This window comes from Canis aureus, chromosome 18 (assembly GCF_053574225.1).
Source record: "Canis aureus isolate CA01 chromosome 18, VMU_Caureus_v.1.0, whole genome shotgun sequence".
NCBI lineage: Eukaryota > Metazoa > Chordata > Mammalia > Carnivora > Canidae > Canis > Canis aureus.
Window position 1 is genome coordinate 31,845,386 of NC_135628.1, and position 27,082 is coordinate 31,872,467.

A 27,082-nucleotide genomic window follows, 5' to 3' on the forward strand; every position below is an offset into this window, starting at 1 on the left:
ATTGTGTCTTATCAATCCTGTAGTTAGCAATGCCAACTCTTTTTGTGGTGAAACCCATTCAACACATGGAAAAGACATGCCAGTGTTCCTCACTAGTTTTTATTTATCCCCTTTTTTACTACATAATCCATTGCCCAAGTATCTTGGAGATAGAGCTAACATTCAATTTATCCTTGGCTATTTGGTGTTCTATATTTCTAGTAGTTTACTTGTTTATAGTCCAGTCTAATTAAATGATCTTCTTTAGATATCCTCTCTCTTTGCATCCCCTATTCTCTTGTTTCTTCTCTCCTTCTGTCCTTTTTATGTTGCTTTGGAAACATAAAGAAGAGATGTATTATTGCAAAAATATAAGCTTGTGAAGCAAATTATGCTACACAATATATTGTTAAAAGTCTCAGTTCTCTACATTAGCAGGAGCAAATAATTCAAGCAGAAGTAAATTCAATGATAATCTCCCTATGGATAACCAATATTGATCATACATTCTTTGTACTTGAATCATATTCCTTTGCGTTTTGTTCAACTGGCCTACTGGATGTATGCATTTCATTATGAGGTATTACAAATTGATTTGAACCAGATTAAGGAAAACGTCAAAATAAATTATTTTTAAAAATTAATGATCAAGTCACATAATATATCATAAATAGCCCAGCTCACACTTTTATCTATAATTTCATACCACAATAAGGCAATATTCCAATATAAAATATATTTATGACTTACTAGTGAGAATTTAAAAAAAAAGGAACTCTGTGACTGGATTTGAGAGTTGTTGAACCAATAAAAGTGAACCATCTTGATATTCCTATTTCTTAGCAAACCTGTAAGTTGACCATGTAGATATAGTAAAGATATCTTAGAATATCAAACTGTACAGGGTTTTGAGGGTAACTTTTTAATAAGTGTTTCTCTGTACACCTGTATCTTTGTATCCTTTTCTCTTGTGGATTAATTCAATTACTTAATGATTTTTAGATGTTAAAATGTGCAGAAAAAAATGCAGTGCTATTACAGCTTTATCTTGTAGGGAAAAGCAACTAGGTCTGCCATCTGCAGTGGGCATTGGTCCCTCTCTTGTTGTGCTTCATGCTTTGTTATGCATGAGTAAGCACATTAGCCTTTTCATTTCATTCATTAGACTTTTAATCCTTGATTAGTGTTTTCTTGATTCTCTCAAATACACAACTTCTTTATTTCTTTTGTGTTTAGTTTTTCTTTTCTTTTTTTCATCTGCACTATGAAACAAAATTAACAGTTAATTGCAACAATAGCCCTGTTTCTATTGAGATGACTGGTAAATATATTAGTTTCTCATTGGAGTGATTAATCATGTGTCAATGAAGAATGGGAAAATATCTTCTTGCTTGGAATATAACAGGGGCAACTGTTTAAAGTCAGCAAGAACAGTCTGTGTTTGAAAAGCTTGAATCACAATATTCTACCAATCTCACATGCTGAGTGTGATTCTGTCTCATAGAAACTCTGAGTGGGTTTCTTAAAATAAAGAAATCCATTAGGCTTCAGAACTGGTACATTTGGAGTCTCAGAGCCTAGTTGTACTTGTCACCAATTCTCCAAAAATATTTTTTTTCTCTTTGTTGCCTCCTTTTCTCCATAAGCAAGATATGTCTGAAAGTAGCTTATGGAGTGAATAGTTGATAATTAACACATTCAAGACACTCTTAACAAACTTTGAAGTCCTGTATTATACTTACCTTTATTATATATGCACCCTCACACTATCTTTTTACTCATAATTAATTTCAAAGGACTAGAAACTACTCCACCTGATTATTGCTCTACTTAGGCCATCCTTCCAGCTACATGTAACAATATTTTCAACTACTTTTTTAACATTTATGTTCATATATACTACCATAAACATACTTTGGCCATGAGATCAAAACCATTTAATAAAGGAGATATATAAGTTAAATAGAAATCAGTTCCTAGAAGCCAATATGACAAGTAACCAGTGGTGAAATAATGACATGGATCACACTTGCACTGAATTTATGTTAGATTACTCATTTTTTTCTTAATTTTAGAATATCTTCTTGGGAACAATATTGTTAAGAAAGAATTAATTTAAAATATTACTTATTAATTTTATTTCTTAATCTTTATTTCAGTAAGATAGTAGGACCAAAAACTGTCTCATTTTTTCTTTTTTATTTCTGTCCTTAGGATGCTTCCATTGCACACAGATTCCACATCATGAGAGAAAAACACCCAGAAAAATTCAACAGTAGGTAAGGTACTCAATGATGAAATTATAAATTGTGGTTGCTGTTGATGGATTATGTCATGAGAAGGATCACTATGTGGTATAAAACATTTTACATATTATGGCTGAATAAAATTGGGTGTGTGTTTAAGTATTGAGACAAAAGTGTAAATGCATTTAATTTTTCCTCTTTGTTTTTAAAAAAGACTATTATGAGGAGTACAGTGGTTATTTCTTATCCATTCTTATGTGTTGAAAAGAAGAATTTCAAGTATAAGGTGAAAATAATATTATCTATCTATCTATATCTACATTTATATCTATCTATAGATAGATGATAGATGATAGATAGATAGATAGATAGATAGATGATAGATAGATAGATAGATAGATAGATAGATAGATAGATAGATAGACAATAGATATGGGAAGGTCTTTACATGGCTAAGGATATGAGGGGTGATCATCCTAAGTCCCAAAGAAAAATATGGAACTGTGATTTGATAACACTGAGTAACTGAGTATTACAGAGATATCAAGTAACGTCTCTCATTTTTTCTTTTTTTTTTTTTTTTTACTGTCTATCCAGTATTGGCCTCAGCTAAATGGAAAATAAACTGGGGAATTATCAATGCTAACATAAACTAATTTTAAAGATTTTTTCTTCAAGGAGAAGGTCTTGCTGATCAGAATTAGTTTTGCTACTGTAGCTAATAATACACATTTTTCCCTTCCAAATGTAGATGTTGACTTTTTTTGGACATTCAGGGACATAGGGAAAACTTTGATTTTGTAGCTTTCCCATTTCTAGACAGAAATAAGACTATCTTCACTACACTCCCTAGAAAAAATGGGACTGAAGAAATGAATCATTTTTGCTTCAATTATACCAATTTCTACTGTGTTCATTTCAGAAAGTTTCAAAATAATAAACAGCATTGCTATGAATATATTTAAATGATTTATATATTAATGCTCAAAGCCCAAGGCTCTGTGCTCCCTGTATTTGGTTAGTTTAACAAGTCTAGAAATCATAAATCATGATACTATGTTTTGTCTTTTTCTCATAGTTCAGCCAGGCACAATTTTTGTTTTTCAGAAAATGTAATAAGTGTATATACGAGTATGTTCTTGTGCACATACTATCTTTAGAGAGATTCACAAAAATCTCCTAACTTTTGTTCCTCCTGCAAAAGGGACCTAAGTGGTTGGGGGTGGAGACTAAATTTTTACTGTATACTTTTTTATGTGAATTTTGTGCCATGTGTATTATAAAATTTAGTCAAAATCTCATTAAAATTTTGCACCTATTAATTTTCTATAAATGTAGAATATTTTCATTTTATAAGATTTAATTTTATTTCATGAAATATATGAATATAAATTGGTATAGCAATGTAATTATATTCACTTTATAGTAGATTTCAACACATGATAATATATATACCTTGAATGTCCTGTAAATGAATATATTTATTAATGCACACAAAACCATATTAAAATATCTAGCCTGTGGGCAGCCTGGGTGGCTCAGCGGTTTAGCACCGCCTTCAGCCCAGGGCCTGCCTGATCATGAAGACCCGGGATCAAGTCTCACATCAGGCTCCCTGCACGGAGCCTGCTTCTCCCTCTGCGCCTCCCTCTCTCTCTCTCTCTCTCTCTCTCTCATGAATAAATAAATAAAATCTTTAAAAAAATATAGCTAGCCTGTGCTTACTCATATGCCATTCCATGAAGCATTTGTATGTTGATATTTATATATTAAAACAGATTTCAAGAAAAAAATAAATTCAGTTTGAGAATGGGACATGCATTGCCACCATTCAGGAGCTTCACAATTTAAAAGTCCACTGAAGGCTTTAAGAAATACATGGGGAAAATTGATGATGTTTAAAGGATTTTTGTCCCAAACTTAACAAAAACAGAGAAAGAGAAAGAGAGAGAGAGAGAAACGTAAAAGACCAGAGGTGGAGGGAAGAAAGGATAATCAAAAGTAGAGAGAAAGTGTATCAATACATTTATGTGATAATCAAACTGACATACTGTATAAAAGAATGCCAAAATTTATGATCCTCTTTCAAGTGTCAAAGGCTAATGCAATCTGTTCTCCAGAATAATTTTAATTCTTCTTAATAAGACTTCTATTATTCACATATACCTACTTAATTTTTTATTATTGATTGGAGTACTAATTTATGGCATTCTTCACTGCCTAATATGTGGTTAAATATGTACACCAATGTGTTTGTATACCCCAATGTATTTGTAAAATGTAAATCCTCTTGAAGTTTATGTATAAATCTGAGAGATAAATAAATATTTCATAGTCTAAAGGAATATTTCATTTGGTACAATAATAACAGAAAATACCTTCTAGATTGACACAGGTCAGATTTCTGTTGTGAGTTCAAAGAATGTCAGGTATATAGTAGATGCTCAGTGTATTATCTATTTTTCAGCTAACAGCTCTAAAATTGCATGTCTTACCAAGTCATTTGGCATATACAGTTCAATTTATACTTTTGTAAACTGTCTTCACTCAGAATTACAGGCATTTACATAATTCTCTAAACTATAATGCAACATATTCAGAATATGAACATTTTCTAGTAAATCTTTAGGCCGCATATTGTGCACAAGCAATTTCATACTTACAAGGACAGCTTTTCAGATTTCAACTTTGAGACACATTCAGCCAAAGCACTGTTTCATATTTTGAGGAATTGGCAAATGGATTTTTTTAAATACTCCTAATAATGGTGTTTCAGATCAGATCTCTTGTCACAATAAATCATATGCCATTAATATTATCCTCTAGCATGCTCACCTTGAAATTCATTTATATTTTAAAGAACCTGATGTTTCTAACATTATCTTAAGGAAATTAATTACCAAAATATATAGTTCTCTCTATGCTTCTTCTGACAGAAATTGAAAGAACTGGGAAAGATAATGATTTTTCCGGTGCTTAAGAAAGTGCTAGTTGGGAGGTTTATATCATATTCCTTTCCAAATTTTTATGTAAATCTAAGTTAACTCTTAAAAGGAAATATGCTGTTTAACTTTCTAAACTTTAAGATATTCTTCAAAATGAAATCTTTTTTATTATTTTAGATTGAAATAATCCTTATAATATTATTATTTAAAACCATTTATTATAAAATATCAGTATTGACATTAACTTGACTAGTATTATTAACAATCACATTTATGTTCTTATGATTCACATATATTACTGTTTTTCCTGGTTTATTGAAAATAGAGAATTGTATCATTTCTCATCCTTTTGGCTAAGATTAAATGTAGAATACAGCATTGTAAGTTCTTACTTTAAAAAAATGTAATAAGGGGAGCCCTGGGTGGCTCAGAGGTTTAGCGCCCGCCTTCGGCCCAGGGTGTGATCCTGGAGGCCCAGGATCGAGTCCCAGGTCTGGCACCCCGCATGGAGCCTGCTTCTCCCTCTGCCTACATCTCTGCCTCTCTCTCTCTCTCTCTCTCTCTCATGAATAAATAAAATATTTTTTAAAAAATGTAACAATTGTATATTGACACTAAAATATGTACCCATTAAAATGATAATTATGAAGGCTTGTAATAATTTTGAAAAAAAAAAGCTGTTTAATTCCATGAGTAAAATCTTGCAACACTGACAAGAACTTACAAGTAATATGCAAAATGGAATTATAAGAAAATTATTGGTGATCTTACAAGTTTTATTAATATTGTAGTTATAGCTTATTTTCAAAGAACTAATTCAGGCTTTTAATAACACTTGATACGATTTGCTAGCAAATACTGATGGCCAGCAATACTCCACAGCGTTACTATTTCACAAAGTCCACAAGTAAGTACTTACTTAAAAGTATCTGGTCTCAAAAAAATAAATAAATAAATAAATAAATAAATAAATAAATAAATAAATAAATAAATAAATAAAAATTTTAAAAAAGTATCTGGTCTCAAATACCCTGAATGAGACAAAGATCATTTTCTTTGCCTTTTTGGAGGAATATACTTCATTCCTGTTCTACTTTCTGCTTTTTATAAGGAATCCTACAACTAGAAAACTGAAATTGGTGTGTGAATTAAAACAGTATAATTTATAATCTGCATAGTGGTATCAGATATGTCAAAGGGTCTTACCCTGAACATTTGTGAAGGGCAGAAACAAAACTGACTAATTGGTATTCCAGACTTAACTTCATCACTATATTAGTAAACCCTAGTATATAAAAGAAACTAGACTCTCCAAATTACCCCCAAAATTTAAGAGCAGTCATGAATTTAGAAAAATTGCCTGTGCCTTTAAAATCACTTTCTGTAGAGTGATTCTCTGTCTTTTTTTTTTTTTTTTCTCCCCTGACAGTAGGCTTGATGGGATCATGGGACGAGACTCTGGGACTTTAGTATCTATACAGAGCGTAGGACATAATGAGCACTTTGTAGATATTTGCTAAATTTATTTACTAAATTATTTATTATTGAGTGGTATATTTATCTTTATTTTATTTTTTAACAATTTTTATTTTTTAAATGTTTTTATTGGAGTTCAATTTGCCAACATTTAGCATAACACCCAGTGCTCATCCTGCCAAGTGCCCCCCTCAGTGCCCATCACCCAGTCACCCCAACCCCCCGCCCTCTTCCCCTTCCACCACTCCTTGTTCATTTCCCAGAGTTAGGTATCTCTCATGTTTTGTCACCCTCACTGATATTTTTCACTCAGTATCTTTAAATACCTAACTTCTTTTATAGTTTACTTTTTCTATAGTGCCAAAAAATGTAATAGAAAAAAATAAAGTTGAAATATGTTTAAAATGAGTGCATTCTAAATAACTATTCTTTTAGGTACTAATAATGCATTTTTGTTTTTTCAGTGCAATATTCATGTACTGAATTTCCAAAGACCCCAGCAATATTAATTAATAAGTAAAAATTCTACAGTATAAACCTCTGAGCACTGTGTCTTACTAATGAATAATACAAGCTTTGTAGATTTGTTCAGCATTTGTTATCATCAATTTTGTATGTCAGCAAGACGTGATTATTAGCCAATTATTAATATTTTCCTGATGATGGTGAACTGAAGATTGAGTATAAAAAAACCACTCCCTCTCTTTCTCTCTGTCTCTGTAGTAATTTTGTAAGTTGCATATCATCTGATATTCACCTAAAAGCAGTAAAACAAATTTTGCATAAATGATAAGAAAAGGTATTTTCCTGAGGCAAATATTGTTATTGGTCAAAATAACTCATAAAATATTCTTATTCTTGCAATGCCAATTTTATACCTATTTATTTTAAACTGTGTATATGTATATCTTTTCTTAACTTGAAAAGTATATTTTACCATATATTTCATACTTCATTATATGGGAGATACTATAATGTGCAAGTTAATAAAGAAATCAAACCTCTGAATCTTTTTTTTTTTTAAACTTCTAACTTGGTATTGTAGAGACAAGGCAGACAGACAAGAATAATGAAATAAAATTATTGATTATTATCTAGACAGAGAAGATCTAGCTAAAGTTCTAAAATAAAATGTGGAGTTAAGAATAAAATAATATTTCAGTAGTGATGGAAAAATGTTATATCATAACCAGCTATTTCTATTTTTTTTTAAAGACCATTGAGCAGTTGTTTTTCTGAATTCAGTAAAGTTAGTTTTTCAAATCTTTAAGAGCAGTGCTCAAATTCTGTCTTATATCCTAATGATATATTCATATATATAGTTTTCTTCCTATATTGTAAATATTTTAATGTGTGTTTAATAAAAGCCAATTAAAATGATATTTCAATGAATTTCATGATATAGTGTCTTACAAATGTATCTTACAGATATTTTGAGTCAATCACAATATGACAAATAAAACAAAGAAGATAGTCCTTCTCTTTTCTCTTTGGAGGTTTTTAATATATGTGTGTGTGTGTGTGTATTTAGTATATATATTTAGTATATATACATATATACGTATATATGTATATAACTTCATTTGTAGGAATTAATCTTCTTACAGTTTGAAATTATAGAAATTAGTTTTTTTACATAAGAACTTATTGGTATTTTTAAATCTGTAGAATAATTGATTTTTAAATTATTGACATATTAACACTCCATCAAAAACAATGTAAGTAAAAAACAAACAAACAAACAAAAAACAATGTAAGTCTGCATTGTCTTTTAGGCTTTTGACCTCACTTTTGTAGCCATCAGTCAACACAGCTTCATCGGTGTATAGTCAAACATTTCATCACATTAACATTTAAGAATGCACATAATTATGTTTTAAAGTAAACTTCCACTTTATGTAAGTGGTACCATCTTTTATAAGCTTAGGAAATAGTACTGCTGATATTAAAAGTTAAACATTTTCATTTTTAGTATGTTAAATAAAATCTGTATTCATTAGAAAGGTTAGTGTTATGCAGGGATTTTTGGACAAAATTATATGTTCATGAGAATTCCATATCCTAAATCATCTTTTATGTTTTCATTTTCTGTATTCCTAACCAGTTTTGGTCTTCTATAAAAGTAGAAACATACTCACCTTTCATTCTGACTTCAAAGGACTACTCAATTATACCTTTTAAATAACATTTCTTGAAATTTTTTGTCAGCAGTATTACTAAATCAGTATTTCCAGATGACTAAACTATGATCTATGTATAAGCCATTTAGTGCATAGGTAAATAGGTAGATTGGTAATATATAGACATATGTATATGTATACATATATATTTGTGATGCATAGATTTATATATGTGTACATATATATTTTCTGAGTTTCACTTTACTGTATTATGTAAACTTTTCATAATTATATGTATTCTTGTTATACATGTATTTATAATATAAGGCTTTTAAAATAATTTACTAGTAGATGTGTCATTCTATTCATATATTTTCATTTGTATGTTGAAACGCATTTGAATATTTCATCTGAACAGGTAGAAATATGAATGGTTAAATAAGTAAGGGTTGTGTGCACACTGATGCAGGGGATTCAATTTACCTGAATCTTCCTGCATTATTTCCTGATCTCATTAAACCAGAATACTCACTTATGTGTCCAGGCTGTTCAAAATCATGTGTGTAAGATAGTTCTTTGGAATGGAGTGAGAACTTAAAGGTAAATAAATAAGGAAGAGATCCAACGATTTTCTTCCTTCCTTTTTTGCCACTTACTCTTTAAAGTTATTATTTCTGCTCTCTCTCTCTTATTTATTTATTTTTGTCACTTCAGTGGGATAATAAAAATATCAATGAATGTCCTGACGTCTGGATAAAATGGTGCTCATCTGCTTTGATTTGGTTTATTATTTATTCTGCAGACACTTAAAGGAGCTGTTTTTATATGATGGCATCCAGCTAGACACTAAATCTTTCAAGCAAAGGAGGAAAATGAATTTGGGGTTACATAGAAAACCTAGATAGTGATAGGTTCTGCAGAAAAATATATACAAGAAGAAAAAGTTACATTGTATTAATAGAAAAGGGAGGATATTTCCCAGGGCTCCCAAGTTAAGGTGACCATTGAGCTCTAAAGGATATATATTGAAGTAGGGGTTGCTTAAATGCTCTCTGATTTAGCTGAAGAAGAAATATTTGTTTCTAGTTTCTGTGAGATACTTGTTTTATTGGTATCATTTTCATGCAAATATTCTAAAAACTTTCTTGTTTGATTTTGCCTTTTTTCCCTAGGATTTGTGTTTTTGCTTTACATGAATTTGCATGTGTTCTATGCAAAAGTTTCATATACACACACACACACACACAATCACACAGTCACTTCCTAGGAGAGCAAATTAAGAAAAGAGATTTGTAAAGTAACAGTAGTTAATTCAAAGATGTCTACAAAATCACAATTGATTAACCCAAGATACAGTATATTTTCTTATAGGGAAAGAGCACTAAATAGTAAGAAAGGAGTTTAGGGAAAACATTTCTACCCATTATTACAGATTCAGTGCTTACATGGAAATTTCTGGGAAATATTTGTGAAATTAAAACACTTAAGTAGGGATCCCTGGGTGGTGCAGCGGTTTGGCGCCTGCCTTTGGCCCAGGGCGCGATCCTGGAGATCCGGGATCGAATCCCACATCGGGCTCCTGGTGCATGGAGCCTGCTTCTCCCTCTGCCTGTGTCTCTGCCTCTCTCTCTCTCTCTCTCTCTCTCTGTGACTATCATAAATAAATAAAAAAATTTAAAAAAAAATTTAAAACACTTATTATTATTATTATTATTATTATTATTTCTTGTCTGTTACAAGATGACAGTATATATACACACACATATATATATTTGTGCATGAGTTTTATTTTTTAGATTTCAATATTTACTTTTTATTTACATTTTTAGATTTATATGTGTATAAGTATACATATATAAATATATGTATATATAAATTTCAATTAGTGCATAGAAAATAAATGATCAATTTTTAGTCAAAAACCAAAGATAAGCTTAGCCAGCAGTTAAAGCTGCTATTTCTGGGAACCTTATCCCAGTTTACGAAGTGCTTTTGTGTTAAAAACACTGAAGTTCCCATTTCCTTTGTGTTCATGCCTACTCTCTTTTTCAGATAAGTCTGTTGAACTTTAACAAGCACCATTAGTGCTCTGGGGACTGAGGGGATCCACTACACTAATTAGACAACAGCCAGCCGACTTTGGGAATGAGCCTTGACATTGACTAATGTCAATGACAGAAATTTTTCCTTTTATATTCATAGATATTTAGAATTGAGTATCACTTAATTGTTATATTATTTAGTATAAATACAGATAGTGCCATATAAGTTAGTTAACTTAATAGGAAGTTTAAATTTCTAATTTTTAATATCCATATGCTCTAAAATTTACTATATCAATAACATAATAAAAGTGTTTTTTGGTTGTTATAGAATAAAATCTGTTGATTCTTGGTAGACGATATTCCTGGGAACAATTTTGAGAACCCTTGTTATATCACCTTTTTATAGGACATATTAAGTATAAAGTAAGCCTATCTTGAACTCTTTCCAAAGAGGTTAATCACCTCATTATAAGGTAATTTTACCTAAAATAATCCTCTGGCATGGCTAATTGAAGCTAATTTGGTGCTCTGCATTGCCTCTTGCTCTACCTGAGCATTAGTTACTAATGCCTTTCCTTTTGGAATAGATACTCTTATGTAGATATGATCAGCATTATTTCCTAACTGAGCATGATTAATCTTAATATATTAACCTAAAATGGCTGATACACTGAAAAAAAAAGAGTTCATTGATATAAATTTTCTTTGAAAAGAAAAATACTATTCTCACTTAAGCAACATTTTGAAGTTTGCATATCCTGTTTTATGTGTCTATATGACTGGTGCTTTCACAAAGTAGAGAATGTTACTGAAACAACCCTTCTGTACACACACACACACACACACACACGCACACACACACACACACATCCCAAGATATGAAGAAATTTCCTTAATGGGTAAAATTTCTAAAGAGAATGAGAAAATAGAAGTATAACATCTTGACTTATTAAGCCTTTTAATTCTAATTTCTCTGAATTTTCTCTCTTCCCATCTCTGCTTCTAGCAAGAAAAATACCAGAAACTCTATATAGTTTTATTGTATTTTTTTAAGACTTTATTTGACAAGCACTTGTAAGGGGCCAGAAATATGCTAAGAATTGTTAAGGCATCCCTGTTACTATTGTTTCATAACAAGCCATTCGCCACCATATAACTAGGGTTCAGCTTCCTTTGCCCGTTAACATTGTTCCCATGTTGTCCACATCCTCAGTAATGGCTTCCTAAGGCATGTTGTTGTCCACCTGTCCTTTCTAGATTCTGTTCATCCTTGAGCTCCAAATGTTTTCTGTTTTTGTTGTGGCAATATTCCACTTCCACATATATCAAATACTCTTCTGTTTGCTCTGGCTACATAACAAACTACCCGAAAACTTGGCAGTATAAAGTAGCCATTTTATTATATGCATAGTTTCCGTGGGTCAGCAATTCAAACAGTTCAAAGCAGAATTGGTTTGTGTCTTTCATGTCCAGGCCCTCAGCTGGGGAGACAGGATTGGAAGTGATTGGATTATCTGGGAGATGGACTTGGCCGGAGGCATGGTTACTCTCATGTCTGGTGGCTGAGACTGGTTGTTGATTGAGACCATACCTGGAGCATTGTGCTAGTCAGTGTCCTCCCCTTTCTCTGTCTTTTGTTCCAATCAGGCCCTTAAAAGTTTAGATGACACTTACCCACACCAAGGAGGTTCATCTACTTTACTGAATCCACCAACTTAAGGCTAGTATCTTTCAGAAACTTTCTCACAGAGAAAGAGAGAGAGAGAGACAGAGAGAGAATGTTTAGTCTGAGCACCTTGTAGTCAGTCAAGTTGTCACATAATATTAACTATCACAGCACCTACAGATGACTTCTTTATGTCACCTGGGCTTTCTCACAGTGTGATAGTCTAAGAGAGCCATTAAGTGTAAATGACAGCTCAGGCCTCCACAAATCAGTGTCTCAAGAAAACAGGAGGTCATTCGTTATGTGTGCTTTTCTTCACTTTCTTTGAAAGTCTTTGTTTCACATTCACTGTTCTTTCTTTCTTTCTTTCTTTCTTTCTTTCTTTCTTTCTTTCTTTCTTTCTTTCTTTCTTTCTTTCTTTCTTTCTTCTTTTGATTTTATTTATATATTCATGAGAGACACCGGAAGAAAAAGAGAGAGAAAGAGCGAGGCAGAGACACAGGTAGAGGGAGAAGCAAGCTCCATCTCCATGCAGGGAGCCCTAGGATCACACCCTGGGCCAAAGGTGGCGCTAAACCACTGAGCCACCCGGGCTACCCACACTGTACTTTAATTTATAGATTTTCATGATCACCAAACTTAGACTATTCAGCATTGAAAATTAATCCTGCCTATATTTTCTTATCACATTCCTCTCTCCATCCTCACAACACCCATTTCCAACATTCCCCATTCTGTTCAAGATTCCTTATTTACTCTTAGAGATGACTCTTCTACTTCAATAAGAAAAAATTAAAAACATCCAATAGAAAATGGTTAACTTAACTCTTAATACCAAAGCAACAATGTGTTGTATCCACTTCCATTCTTCCCTCATCCTTCTAACAGGGCAGATAAGGTAGCCATCTGTTAGTCTAGGGCCACTTTACCTTGTGACCCATATCTGTTCTGTACCACCACCCCGCTTTGCTTCCTGATCTTCAAGCAGACTTTTACCCTCTTTCCTAGATCTTTCCTACTCTACTATTATAGGTTCATTTAGTTCTTTTATCAACTTCCAAACAAGCCCTATGTAGCTTTTCTCTTCATTGTTTAAAAAAAAAAAGTCTCCTGATCTTGCTTTTTGGTATTTCACCTCTTGTACCCTAGCCTCTTCACAAATTCTGAATAAATTTTCAGTACTGTCCCATTGCTCATTCATTCCCTTCTGAAAACCATTTCAATCAGATTCTCTTTACATGTAAGTTAAACTGTTCACATTAAGGTCAGAAAATATCTCTAAGTCACTAAATTATATATATATATATATATATATATATATGATTTTTTTGGCCTCTACAGAAATTGTATTTGAATTTGTCATTTATTTATTGTTATAAAATACATCATTTTAACGGTTCCTACTCAATTTGAGTTTATTTATGACTTGTTCTGTCTAGTGAATCTATACTTGTTAGTGGTCCTTGGAATTTTGAGATACCCTTTCCTCAGTTTACCCTCTTTTCTCACATCTCTTTAAACTTCATCAAGAGTGATCTTTTTAAAATGCTAACCTACTTTCTTTTATTAAATCCATTAATTTCTCAAACCCTTCCTAGGCCCTCCACAATCTGGTTCCTGGACTGAACTTTTTGACCTTTTCTCTGTCTTATATCTGCCCCTCCCAGCCTTTTAAATTGTTGCTATTCATTAGACTGATGATACTTGCTTAGATGCTATTTCCTAAGGATAGTATTCCCTTGTTCCACCAGATTACATCAGGCTCCCAAACTACCCTGTACTTCCTTTTTTTTTTTTTTTTGGTAGAATTTGTAGAGGATTAATAATTGGAAATTACGTGGTATGTTGTCTTAGATTCACTCCTTCATGTACTTTGATTTAATTATACAGTGCATCCTTTTCCAAACTATGCTTTCATGTATTTACCACTTCATGATTGGGTTAGGGAGAAAGAGATCACAGTCCTCAGTTATTCAATTTCAAGAGACTTAAAATTCATGTCAGGGACAAAAGTTTGAGAATAGTTTTGGAAATTTGGAAATATCATAATTCTGGCTTATAAATATAAAAAGTAGAGGCCTGAAGGACTCTTGTGTTAAAATTATGATTCTAATATCAAAAATCCTTGAGGCTATCTGAAAGAATAGACAAGCTTTATTTATTTTTTATGGAACCTCCAAGGAATTTGGCAATAAAGGTTAAGTAGTACCTAGTTAGGAAATTACTTTGAAACTGGTGGTACACAGGAAAGAATGATAGTGGAAGTAGGCCATGCAAATATTACAAATAAAGGAGGATTTTCCTGATTGCTATTTCTGATATTGTTTCTAATTGTTAGAGTATTTCTTTTTATTCTTAAGATTTTATTTATTTATTCATGATAGAGAGAGAGAGAGAAACAGAGAGAGAGAGAGAGGCAAAGACACAGGCAGAGGGAGAGGCAGGCTCCATGCAGGGTACCCGACATGGGACTCGATCCCAGGTCTCCAGGATCAGGCCCTGGGCTGAAGACGGCGCTAAACCGCTGAGCCACCCAGGCTTCCCGAGTATTTCATTTTTATTTTTAAAAATCTAATTATGGTTTTGTCAGACTTTCAGATTCTCAAAATTCTCAATGTCATATAGGCTTCATTACAATATGAAGGCTAGCAAGTTTATAGAATTCTTTATGCAAAATAGTTTGTTTTTGTTGGTGTAGACACACATATATGGCTTTTATTAAAATTAAAGTAATGGATTCAGATGTTTATTTTGTTTTAGAAGTTTCTTTGCAATTTGATGTTTAGTAAACTATATTTTCTTTTTTATTGTAGGAAACATATATAACACAATGTTTCACTTTAATTATTTTTATGAATAGGTTTCCATGGCATTAAGTACATTCACAGTGTTGTGCAACCATTACCACTCCTTGCCCTGCTCCCAGCCCCTAGCAACCACTATTCTACTTTATATATCTATAAATTTGACTACACTAGATACCTCCTGTAAATAGAACCAGAAATATTTGTCCTTTTTTTTTTTTTTTTTTTTTGGCTTCTTTCATTTCACATAGAATCTTCAAGTTTAGTCCATTTTGTAGCATGTGTCACAATTTCTCCCTGCCTTTCTAAGGCTGAATAATGTTCTGTTGTATGTACATACTTCATGTACTCCATTCATCTGCTGATGGACATTTGAATTGTTTCCATCTTTTGGCTTATTGTGAATAAAACCACTGTGAATAGTGGTTCAAGTCATATGCTAATTGTTTTTAAATTATTTATTTATCCATGAGAGAATGAGAGAGAGGGAGGGAGGCAGAGACACAGGCAGAAAGAGAAGCAGGCTCCATGCAGGTAGCATGATGTGGGACTCAATCCCGAGTCTCCAGGACCCCACCCTGGGCTGAAGGCGTCGCTAAACCATGGAGCCACCCAGGCTGTCCTCCTAAGCTAATTTTTAAAGGCATTTTAAACTCTTTGAAAATCAAGTTTAAAAAGAGTTACAATCTACATTAAAATAATTTTATTCCAGAAAGGACGTTAGATAGGGTCTAGGACGTGTGGGTGCTTCAATAATCAAATAATTCTGTGTTTTATGGATTTTATTCCTTCCTTCCTTCTTTCCTTCCTTTCTTTATTCATTTCAACCTCCTTTCTCTCTCTCTCTCTCTCTCTCTCTCTCTCTCTCTCTGTCTCCCCTTCTCTCTCCCATCTTTGGAGTATAACAGAAAGAGAAGTATTTGTTCAACACTGATATTTCTTTGTAGTCTATATGGGCCTCTTACCTTATTTTAGTATTTCTTAAACTTGCTATGTAATGTGTCTTTTAAAACTAGGTCACTGCTCTTCTCTGAATATTTTTATAAATGCTGAGAGAAAACTAGGTTTAAGTATTCAAGATATAAATAATCACAAGGAGATGTACCCCATACCCAAAATGTAAATGTTTTATGTACATACATAAAAAATATATAATTTTCTTAGATAAATATTGACTCATAAGAAATTAATTACTTCTCATTTTATGGCTTAATGTTCAAATATTCTAAGAATACTCATTTACACATCATTTATTCAGTAAAGAATTAAAGATTTACATATTTATATTCTTTTCATTTTGAAAACAAAATGATTACTGCTAAATTTTGGAAAACAAAAACAAAGCCCACAACTTTAACACATGCATCCATAATGCCATTTTATATTATTTTCCATTACCTTTAATGTGTAACTTGAGAAATATTTATTATCATATGAAAGTGTTTGGAAAATAAGTCAGGTTAATAATTAAATATTCTCCCTGCCCTTGAAAAGTCTGTAGGCCAGTGGGGAAGACAAACCAAACATGTAATCACAATAAACTGTGGTAAAGACTGTCACTGAGGTTAAGTGCAAAATTGAGTGCGATGTGCTGCCTGGGGAAGTGTCTATTTCTGTCTGAAGTATGAAGGAGAGAAGACATCCCTCCAAAAAGTGTTCTTGTACCTCTATCTACTACTTAAAACATTGTCACCAAGTTCTTCCACCAGAGTCACACATGTCACTTCTGCACACATAATGCCTCACACTGTGAGGCACCCACCCTACATGCAGAAGGAGTTCAGGAAAATGTCATTTCCTTTTTTTTTTGGGGGGGGGGGGTTATGTGCCCACCTAAAGCCTGGGAAGTATTAGTATTCACAGAAAGAAAGAAAAATGGACAATAGGGGCCAATCAGCAATGTCTACCAAAACTTTCATATTTTATAAAAATGAGTTGGGCTTTTCCTAGACTTCAGGTTTCTTAATTCATTTTCTCAGCTTTAATCAAGTCACATAAATTTCTAAGGCCCTCATCTTCAACTGAGATGAGATTGAATGGATCTGTTTAATAATGTAATAAAATTACTTATAGGTAGAATGAGAAAACCATATGTAATAAATCCTGTTTGTAGCATAAACAGCCCCGCATTTATTTTTTTTTATTTTTCTTTATTTTTTTATTGGAGTTCAATTTACCAACATATAGCATAACACCCAGTGCTCATCCCGCCAAGTGCCCCCCCTCAGTGCCCATCACCCAGTCACCCCAACTCCCTGCCCATCTCCCCTTCCACTACCCCTTGTTCATTTCCCAGAGTTAGGTGTCTCTCATGTTTTGTCACCCTCACTGACAGTTTCACTCATTTTCTCTCCTTTCCCTTTATTCCCTTTCACTAATTTTTATATTCCCCAAATGAAGGAGACCATATGTTTGTCCTTCTCCGATTGACTTACTTCACTCAGCATAATACCCTCCAGTTCTATCCACCTTGAAGCAAACGGTGGGTATTTGTCATTTCTAATGGCTGAGTAATATCCCATTGTATACATAAACCACATCTTCTTTATCCATTCATCTTTCGATGGACACCGAGGCTCCTTCCACAGTTTGGCTATTGTGGACATTGCTGCTAGAAACACTGGGGTGCAGGTGTCCCGGCGTATCACTGCATCTGTATCTTTTTTTTTTTTTTTTTTCAGTCCCGCATTCATATGCTTTGTAAGTTTTAGTCTTTACAGGTCCATGTATCTCTGAACAGGGCACATACCACTTCTGCTACCCTTCAAACTTGCTGATAGGTTTATTATTCACTGTGATGGCATAATTTGTTGTGTTTTATTTCTACACATAGATGTATTCAATTATTTACATGTAGTTTTTTAAATATTTTCATCTAACTATCATTAACATTTTTCTTCATTCTGTTTTAATTTTTAAGGCATGTTCAAATTAAGAAGGTCATTCAGAACTTTAATAATAATGTCTAAGGCACAGAAACATTCATATACTATGATTCATGTAATCTATGAATTTATGAATATGAAATCTGTTTGTACTCAGTTACTTTAATTTTATTGGCTTTTTTACATTTCAAACTTGATGTTTTAGTCTGTTTTATATTCACCCAATTATCTAAGTTATATTCAAATATATTTAAACTAATTGAAACTATTATGTAATAACATAAAGGAAATGCACAGTCTTATAAAAGGTTTGTATTTAAAAAAAAGCTTTGTATTACTTTCTCTGTATCTAATAATTGCCATTTTGTAATTAAAAATTATTTTGGACAGAAAAAAAGGACTTGGGTTACCATGAAGACTAACGATAATCTTATTTTTATTGTGAATTCTTGTAGCCATGTACATAGTTATAGATCTAATAGTCACCTTTTGTTATACCAGCATATTATACTAAAATTTATCATTAATAATTCCCAAAAGCTCGATCATATTCTAGATAGTGTTCAGATAGTATTCCAGATGGTTCTGCTGTATTATTTTATTTAATCAATGCACAAACTTAGGAAATGGTTGACCATTATTATCCTTTCTTTACATGTTAGAAATCAGAAGTATAAGTAACTTGCCCTTCTGTAACCAAAAATGGTCCAGGTAAAAAATCAGTTAATGCATATCTGCTAACTAGAAAAGATTTTTATTGTTCAGGGTAAAAGATGAGTTTGATACCATTTCAGTCTCTGAGTTTATGGCTTATTATGGGGAAAGGTGCATGCAATCATATGCATATAGTATTGTGAGATGAATGCAATACTCACAGTTATCACACATAAAGATACAAAGGATAAAATAATTCTTATGTTTGGTGCTAGGAAGGCTTTATAGAAGACATAATACCTGGATATGATTCTAAAAGATGAGTAGTTACTTTACAAACAACTGGAGTCAATAGAAGGAATATCATGTTAAAGTGACAGAAAACTTATCAATAAGTGGTAGGGACCAAGAAGGAAGAAAGGAAGGAGAGAGGGATGGAAGGAAGGAAGGAAGGAAAGAAGGAAGGAAGGAAGGAAGAAAGGAAGAAAGGAAAATCAGTTTGAAATGTGAGAAATGGAAGATCGAAGGGGATTTTTTGATAATACTCATATCACAGAGATCTTGGGTAGTCCTATGGGAAACATGTACTTTATGTTTGAGTTAATATGAAATAATTACAGGTTTTAAACAATGTAAGACTAAGCAAATGTATTTTTTTTATTTTTTAAATTTTTATTTATTTATGATAGTCACAGAGAGAGAGAGAGGCAGAGACACAGGCAGAGGGAGAAGCAGGCTCCATGCACTGGGAGCCCGACGTGGGATTCGATCCCGGGTCTCCAGGATCGCGCCCTGGGCCAAAGGCAGGCGCCAAACCGCTGCGCCACCCAGGGATCCCGCAAATGTACTTTTAGAATAGAAAAATGGTTAAGGTTCCCAGGTTTAGTAATCGATATGGGTATAAATGTGAATGTGAAGGAAAGCAGAATGATAGCAATACTAATTAAGAGGTGACCTTAGGAATAAGAGATCGGGGACCCCTGGATGGCTCAGAGGTTGAGTGTCTGCCTTTTGCTCAGGGCGTGATCCTGGAGCTCTGGGATCGAGTCTTACATCAGGCTCCCTGCATGGAGCCTGCTTCTCCCTCTGCCTATGTCTCTGCCTCTCTCTTTCTGTGTCTCTCATGAATAAATAAATAAAATCTTTTTTAAAAAAGAATAAGAGATGGTGTGTGGAAGGAATGAATTTGCTTCTGTGTCTATTGAATGGGAGGTATCTGTGGGATAGCCAGGTCAGTTACATAGACAGTAGATCATTTTACTAGCCTAGGATTTAGGTGAGATGTCTGAGATGGAGATGAAGAGCTAGTAGAATAAAGGAGCCATTCTTGCTCCATCGTCTGTAAACTGGGGCACCGATAAAATCCAGAGTAGTGATAACCGGGTTATTTGACTGGATTTGAACTATACTTGTTATAATAAACACTAGTTACGATTTTCGAAGACAGTGACTTAAAATCAATGGTGAATTACATTTTCATATATTATGATTTATAAATATATCACATATAATGTATTATAACTACATAGATATTGTTAATTATGGGTTTTATCAGAAATATTTCTTTAGCATTTTATTTATTTAGACTATTAGAAGTATATGATTATTTAGGCATATTAATTTATCAAATTGTTCCTTTAATTTTGGTTTCCCACACAGAAAATTCATGTTGTTAGAATGCCTACAATTCAGGTCAAAATGCATTTTCTTACATGAAGTTTCCATACATTCTTAATTCCAGAGAGAAAGAAGCTTTAGGGCATTCTTTTTATGAGGAAGGCTTGAAAAGATTTTCTAATTTAATGAAGTTGAAGAATCCAACCAGCAGAGGGCGCTAGCGCACATGCACTCAGTCTTCGCGAAGTTCCTTGTTATCAAGAAAACAGAGGAAGAGTCCTTTCTTAACAAGCACACTGGCAGAGCAATTGTTCTGGTTGAGTGTTGTGTTAGTGTCAGAACTCAGATATTTATGCCAGTAGTCCTTCTTTTGTGGAAGTTTGCATGTCTTTTAGCAAAGTGTACTTTGAATTGTATTTGAGGGCCAGCCACAGCACACTTGAGAGTCTGAAATAAAATGCCAAAATCTGAGCAGTCTGTAGTGGGAGGTCAAAGGCCATCTGTTACCTTAGTCCTGCTGACTAATTAAGGAGCTTTCGATCACATCTGATGAACAAGACCAGTTTTAATCTGATGTGGAAGGGACTTTACTTCAGTGAAACTAAAAGTCAAAGTGTTGAGCTCCTTTGTAATTGTAGCATTACTAATTAAATAAATGCCAACATGTCCAAAACAATTATCTAATTGGAACTGAGGGCATTCTAAGAAAAAATTCTTATTAAGAAAAATTCTTAGATAATTTAGTACTAATAGTGTTACTATGGTATAATGCATAGATTATTTAAAGTATTTGTTTTCTATATATGTATCTGGCTTAGAAGTATTTAATGATCTTTTAAAAAATTCTATAGATATCTCAGATTTTCAAGGAATGCCATATTTCTTTTAAAACCATTTTAACAAACCTCATATTTTACATACATTTATATTTACATACATTTACATTTATGGTTATAATTTTTCTCATATTTCTCATTTAGCTAAGGCAGATAAAGAATACATTAATTTTTAAAGCACAGAGTGGCTCTTTAATGTGCAGAAATAATTGGCAACTGTATATTTTAGGCAATCACTTAATATTGACTTGTTTTTAATGATGGACACCCTTTTATATATATCTTTATAATCACACCATAATTTCTTGTTCTTGTAACACATAGCATGTTTTAAACTTATTTACAATTAAATATATATCTATGTAATTTCAGAAATGTTTACGTTTAAAAGTTGATATGAAATATATTTGCTTTTTATGTTTTAAAGAGATATTAATGCTGTCATTTCTACTTTATGATCCAACACAGTGAAAGTGTAGTAAACTGTTTAAAAACCTGTGGGAAGTTAATTTTAATGTGTAATAGTGTGAGGGGGTCCCATCTCTTGTCTTCATTCGATGAAGCTTATAACAATTTTATTTGCCAGAATGATGATTATTTAATAAAGTGACAAACTGTCCCACTGATAGGATACATTAATTTGCCTCTAAAGCTGTTCCTTGTCCTCCATAAAAAGGTGATAATTAGGTTTTCAGATTATAATAAAATAATCATGTCACTTATGTAGATGCTTGTTAAAATATATTTAATCTTCTATATAAACTTGAAACAATTAAAAGCTGTAAAATATTTTTCTATGTGAACTTTTAGGTGAGCACAGCTTATACACCAACTTAATTTTAAGACAGTGTGACTCTGAAAAGGTAACAATTTGAAAAATAAAAAGTGATTGAGAAATATAAAAAGTGATTATCCTTTCAAGTAAAGCAGTGGTATTAGGCTGTGCTAGAACATCTACCTAATAAAATAGTACTCATTCATATACTGATTTAATTTCTTATTTTGTCTATACAGAGTGTGCAATTTAATCTTTGAAAAGTCACATAAAATCATTTTGTGCATGTATATTCACACCCTCAATTTCTAATATTGTGGCGAGCCTAAATTATTGTTAGATACTAAAATTATTACATTTCAATTTTAGCCTTATATTAACAATATTAACTAGATCCTACATCTGAAAGCCTAAAAAAGTATTCTATAGTGTTTGAATTTCCAACAGTGGAAACATTGTTTGTAAAAACAAGCCAGTAACTGACTTTTTAAAAAGACTCTTTCATTGCCTTGGGGTTGATGGTAGCACATTGTCTTAAAGTTATAAAGCCCAATCTTCTCTAGCTTTAAATAACCAAAGGTAATTTCCTCTTCTTCAGGTTTGCAGAGTATTAAAACTTCCCCGAATCTATTTCCTGAACCAAGTTGGAGAATGTTCAGTGCACATTCATTTAAAATATCTTTAAATGTTCAGACTCAATTACGTTTAACAGAATGGAGAATGTTTGGTGTAAATTTGAGTGCACAGCATGAATGGTTGGGTTTTAGTTAGAAAACATACAAAATTAGTTCCTGTGCAAAGGTAATCTCTAGAGAAATATACGTAACCAAGAAATCTCATCGAAGACCATTATATGAATTGAAAATGTCATGTACTTTCTTTGCACATGTTGTGTACAGAATTATGACATAAATGAAGTTATGGTAAGACATTGGTGAGATAAAAAAGAAATTTTTGTTGATAATATGCAAAAAAGGCACATCTGTTTTTATTCATTCTGCACTTATTTCTTTGAAGAAGCTTTTATACAGCTGTGAAAACCTAGGGAGTTTTGTACAAAACTATTTTGACAAATGTTCATGATTCCACACCAGTGAAATGCATTTTAATTTCATTCAGAATGTTCCAAGCTCTCTAGGACATAAACAGTAATAAAACTCATATTGAAGTTATTTCTGTGATTTTTAACTTTACTGTTCAAATGATACAAGCAAGTTTTTCTGGTCCTCATTAAGAAATGTAGAGAATTCTAAGCCGAGTTTACACAAGAAAAAGTACACTGATGATTTGGAAGTTTGGATCTTATATTGGGTTCCGTAAATAACTCAACCATGAAACACAATATGTCATACAAAATATACAAATTTTCAGTTCTATTTATGTCTGAGTTCTGATTCTGCTTCTTACCAGCTCTAAAACTTTGGGTAAATTATTTAGAATTTATGATCCTCTGTTTCATTACCTATAACAACAGAATAGTAACTACAAATTACTAGACTAGTTCTCAGGGTTGTTATAAGATTAAGTTAAATTTAATAATGCATATAATGTAGCTAATTTAATACCATTTCCTTTCGTTTTTATCCCCATCAGAATTTACTATCAAAACTATCATCTGACTCATGTTCATGAGGAACATTGATGTCATGATGCAGGGGTTCAGAAATTCTCTGGAATTTATTAGGAAGGCAGGTCAGAAATATTAAATAATTTGTAGAAAATGGGAAATGGAATTGGAAGTTTTTGAAAATTTTACTATTTAAGAGGTAATGCGTGTCTGATAATAATTGTTATGCTTCTTCCATGTAATGCAAAAGGTGTGTTATTAGTAAAAAGGGCACAGGATTTTGATTAGGAAGCCATCTTATAATTACTGGTTGTGGAAGTTACATCTTCTATAAATTGGAATGATTTTAGTCAGATAACTCACAGGGTTATTATGGCTAATGAGTATGATAATGTTTGTAAAGACACAGGCTGCCCAAGAATTGGCTCAAGACCGTTTTCCAGTCAAAATCGTGGTCAGGAAGAAAATACAGGTTTGATAGAGACACCCAGAGATTGTCGTAGAGTTAAGTGAATTTTTTAAATGAGAGAGTTTTTAAATCATACTTCACTTCCAAAAGGTACAGCAAAGTATAAACATTTCCCAGTGTTGTATAACAAGAGAGATAAGGGGTTTGAAAACCATGATGCACACACACCAACTCCAATCTTATGCTTCCTTTGTACAATCAGTCAGTCAGTAAAGATTTTTTGGAACACAGCCAAGCTTGTTGGCTTTTCTGCTCTCTTTGCCTGCCTTTTAACTACAAGGGCAGAGTTAAGCTGTGACAGAGACCATATATGATCTACATAGTCTAAGGTATTTACTCTCTGTATTTTTATATAGAAAGTTTACCCCTGCTACAGATGGAAATCTGTAACTATGAGAGAAAGTATTTAGAAGAGTGTAGATAGATTTCAGAGCATATGAAAGGAGTAGAAACTTCAAGTTCTGTAATATAGGGACGCATACAATAGATATAATTGAGAAATACAGTGGATCAGGAATTTTAGGAAAAATCTAATCTCACGTGTGTGAATCCTGAGTAATGTGGAGAAACTGAGCTTCTCTGCAAAATGTAATGCATTCTAGTTCAGACTCATAATGTGCTACACAAAACAGTGAACCAGGACAATATGTTAAATAGAAATTCTTGAGTAGACGCTCTTGTAGCTGTGTCAGCTTTTCTTACTTGTTTGTTAGGAAAGGTGACACACACCAGAACTATGTAATCTGATCTTTGAAATGGCTGTAGGAATGATGAGATCACTTTCTGAAACCTGATCATCTCAATCTAAATCCAACCTGGTGACCCTGAGCAAGTGACTTAACTCTGCCTATGCCTCAGTTTCCTTCCGTGTAAAATGGCATAGCAGTAATTCCTACCCTAAAGTGTATAAAGGGATATATGAATTAATACATGTAAAGCTCAAAGAATAGTTCCTGACCTGTAGTAATCATATTATGTGTCTTTGTTACTTCAATTTCCACATAATTTAGCTTATATTAGCTGTTTCATTTATATATTATAATAGCTTTAGCATATAGTGTGAGTTTAGTCAGTCTCATTTGATTCATTTTTGTCTTTATAGGGCTCTGATTTAAATTTACCTTCAAACAGATTTCTCTTTTGGACAAATGGAATCTTTAAGTCAAGAAATTGTATTATAGAATTATTTGTAAATAGTACTTATCCAAATGTTAGTTGCTATATAAATATTTCTTTGAGGTTTTAATAGATAAAGTAAAGCCTAAATATCTGGGTACTAAGTACTAATGCTTTTATGTACATTATTTTATGTGGTCTTGAGATGTGTAAGCACTGAAATGTATGCCATGCATGCTCTTTTCTATTTGGCAGGAAATATTGCAAGCATATTGATGATGATAATTAATATTTTCTAAACAGTCAAAAAACAGGTGTACCTTTCCAAATAAATCCACATAAATTTCAAAACAAACTTGTTGAATGACTTCGAAAAGAACTCAAAAAATAAAGTAGAAATTGTCTTGAAAAGCTTCAGATTAGGAATATTGTTAGAAATAATTATTACGTTAAATTTTTAACGATAAGAATTGTACTTTATTCATCTTTGTGCCTTCATTACTCACAAGAACCCAAAACACAGTAGACATTCAATACGTATCACATGAAAGGCATTTTAAACTTCTCTAGTTGTCTTTTGATGGAAGTTTAAATTATCTCTTTCATTTTTTATCTACTGTTTGTGGGCTAGAGTAATGGTAAGAGTAGCTAAGTTAATTCCACTTACTACATAAAACTTACTAGCCTTGGTAAGAAACACATTAATACAAGCAGTAAAATATAAGATAATTAAAAGTCAAACTTTGCAAAGGTGTGCTTTAATTTCTATGGTTGATCTTTTCTTGTTCTGGAGTTACCACTCTCACTGATGGAATAAACAACTGGTTTTGTCATTTAAAATACTTGCATCTTTTCCGATTTAAAAATCTTTTTATTTCATTTAACTACCAGTGTTTCCGTGTATCTTTATCTACTCATTGGCTTTGCCTTTACTCTCTTTCACAGAAAATCTTTGTGTACAAAGGGGATGGTACATTTTCCTTTAACATAGAGGAAGACACTGTCTCTGCTGTCTCTGCTGAAGTGTGACAGGAGTCGCATGGTCATTGGGCATCTTCCACTGCTACCCACTGCGGATACCCACCTGATATTTTGGGCATCTCTCTTATACTTGGTTCCAATGATTGTGGACCATTTAATTGTGTTTATTCTTAGTGTTCCACACTCAACCACCTACTTGTCCTGAGCCTATTTCATCCTATCTTGAGTCCCTGTTGTAATTCTGTAATTCTGAGTGCCTTTTTCACCATAATTAGGTCTATGTGTCCCTGCAAGGGCTTTTTTCAGATCCACTTGACTGGACATCTCCTTCAGCCATTGTTACTTCACTGCTCCCATGCCATATAAGACACAGAATTATGAAGACAGCTTTGTTCTTCTCAGTCACAGATAGGGTCTACCAGAGGTTACTCCTAGGATTCTTTGATTGCATTGCCCTGTTTGGATATTTTCCTTTTCCAACAGAAGAATGAGGAGGCCAATGTATCTAATACCGTGTCTTCCTGTTTCCAGTATTGTGGTTCATATCTTCCCACCCACCACCTCCACCCAGAAACAGCAGGGATTTGCCCTTTTAGTTTGGGAGAAATCCCCCACTGTGCTTCCTTATTCTACAGCTTCAGTGTATTAATTCTTCTGTTCTCAGTCTTCTGGTACCTGTCTCTTGATCTGTAGATGCTTGCTGTGGAAATATAAAGAAAGGCCCTTTATTTTTCAGCGAGGCTGGACTTTTGCAAAAGTCAAAATGCATGTTTTCAGATTATTACCTGGCTAATGTCATCCCAATGATGATATGCATGTTGTTGATATAATTAGTATGGGTTTCATGAGCAACAGGATTCTGATATTAAGCAGGATGAGAATACATAGATTTATTATCTCA

At 32.8% G+C, this 27,082-nt stretch overlaps 1 protein-coding gene across 8 annotated transcripts in view; it reads left to right on the top strand.

The window, feature by feature from the left end:
- DGKB (diacylglycerol kinase beta) overlaps nt 1-27,082 on the top strand; it is a 695,680-nt gene that overhangs the window by 383,388 nt on the left and 285,210 nt on the right. For all 8 annotated transcript variants that reach the window (XM_077856714.1, XM_077856707.1, XM_077856709.1 and 5 more), the window contains one exon: nt 2,194-2,258. In XM_077856714.1, coding sequence (XP_077712840.1) covers nt 2,194-2,258 — 65 coding nt within the window. The remainder of the gene's footprint in view (nt 1-2,193; nt 2,259-27,082) is intronic.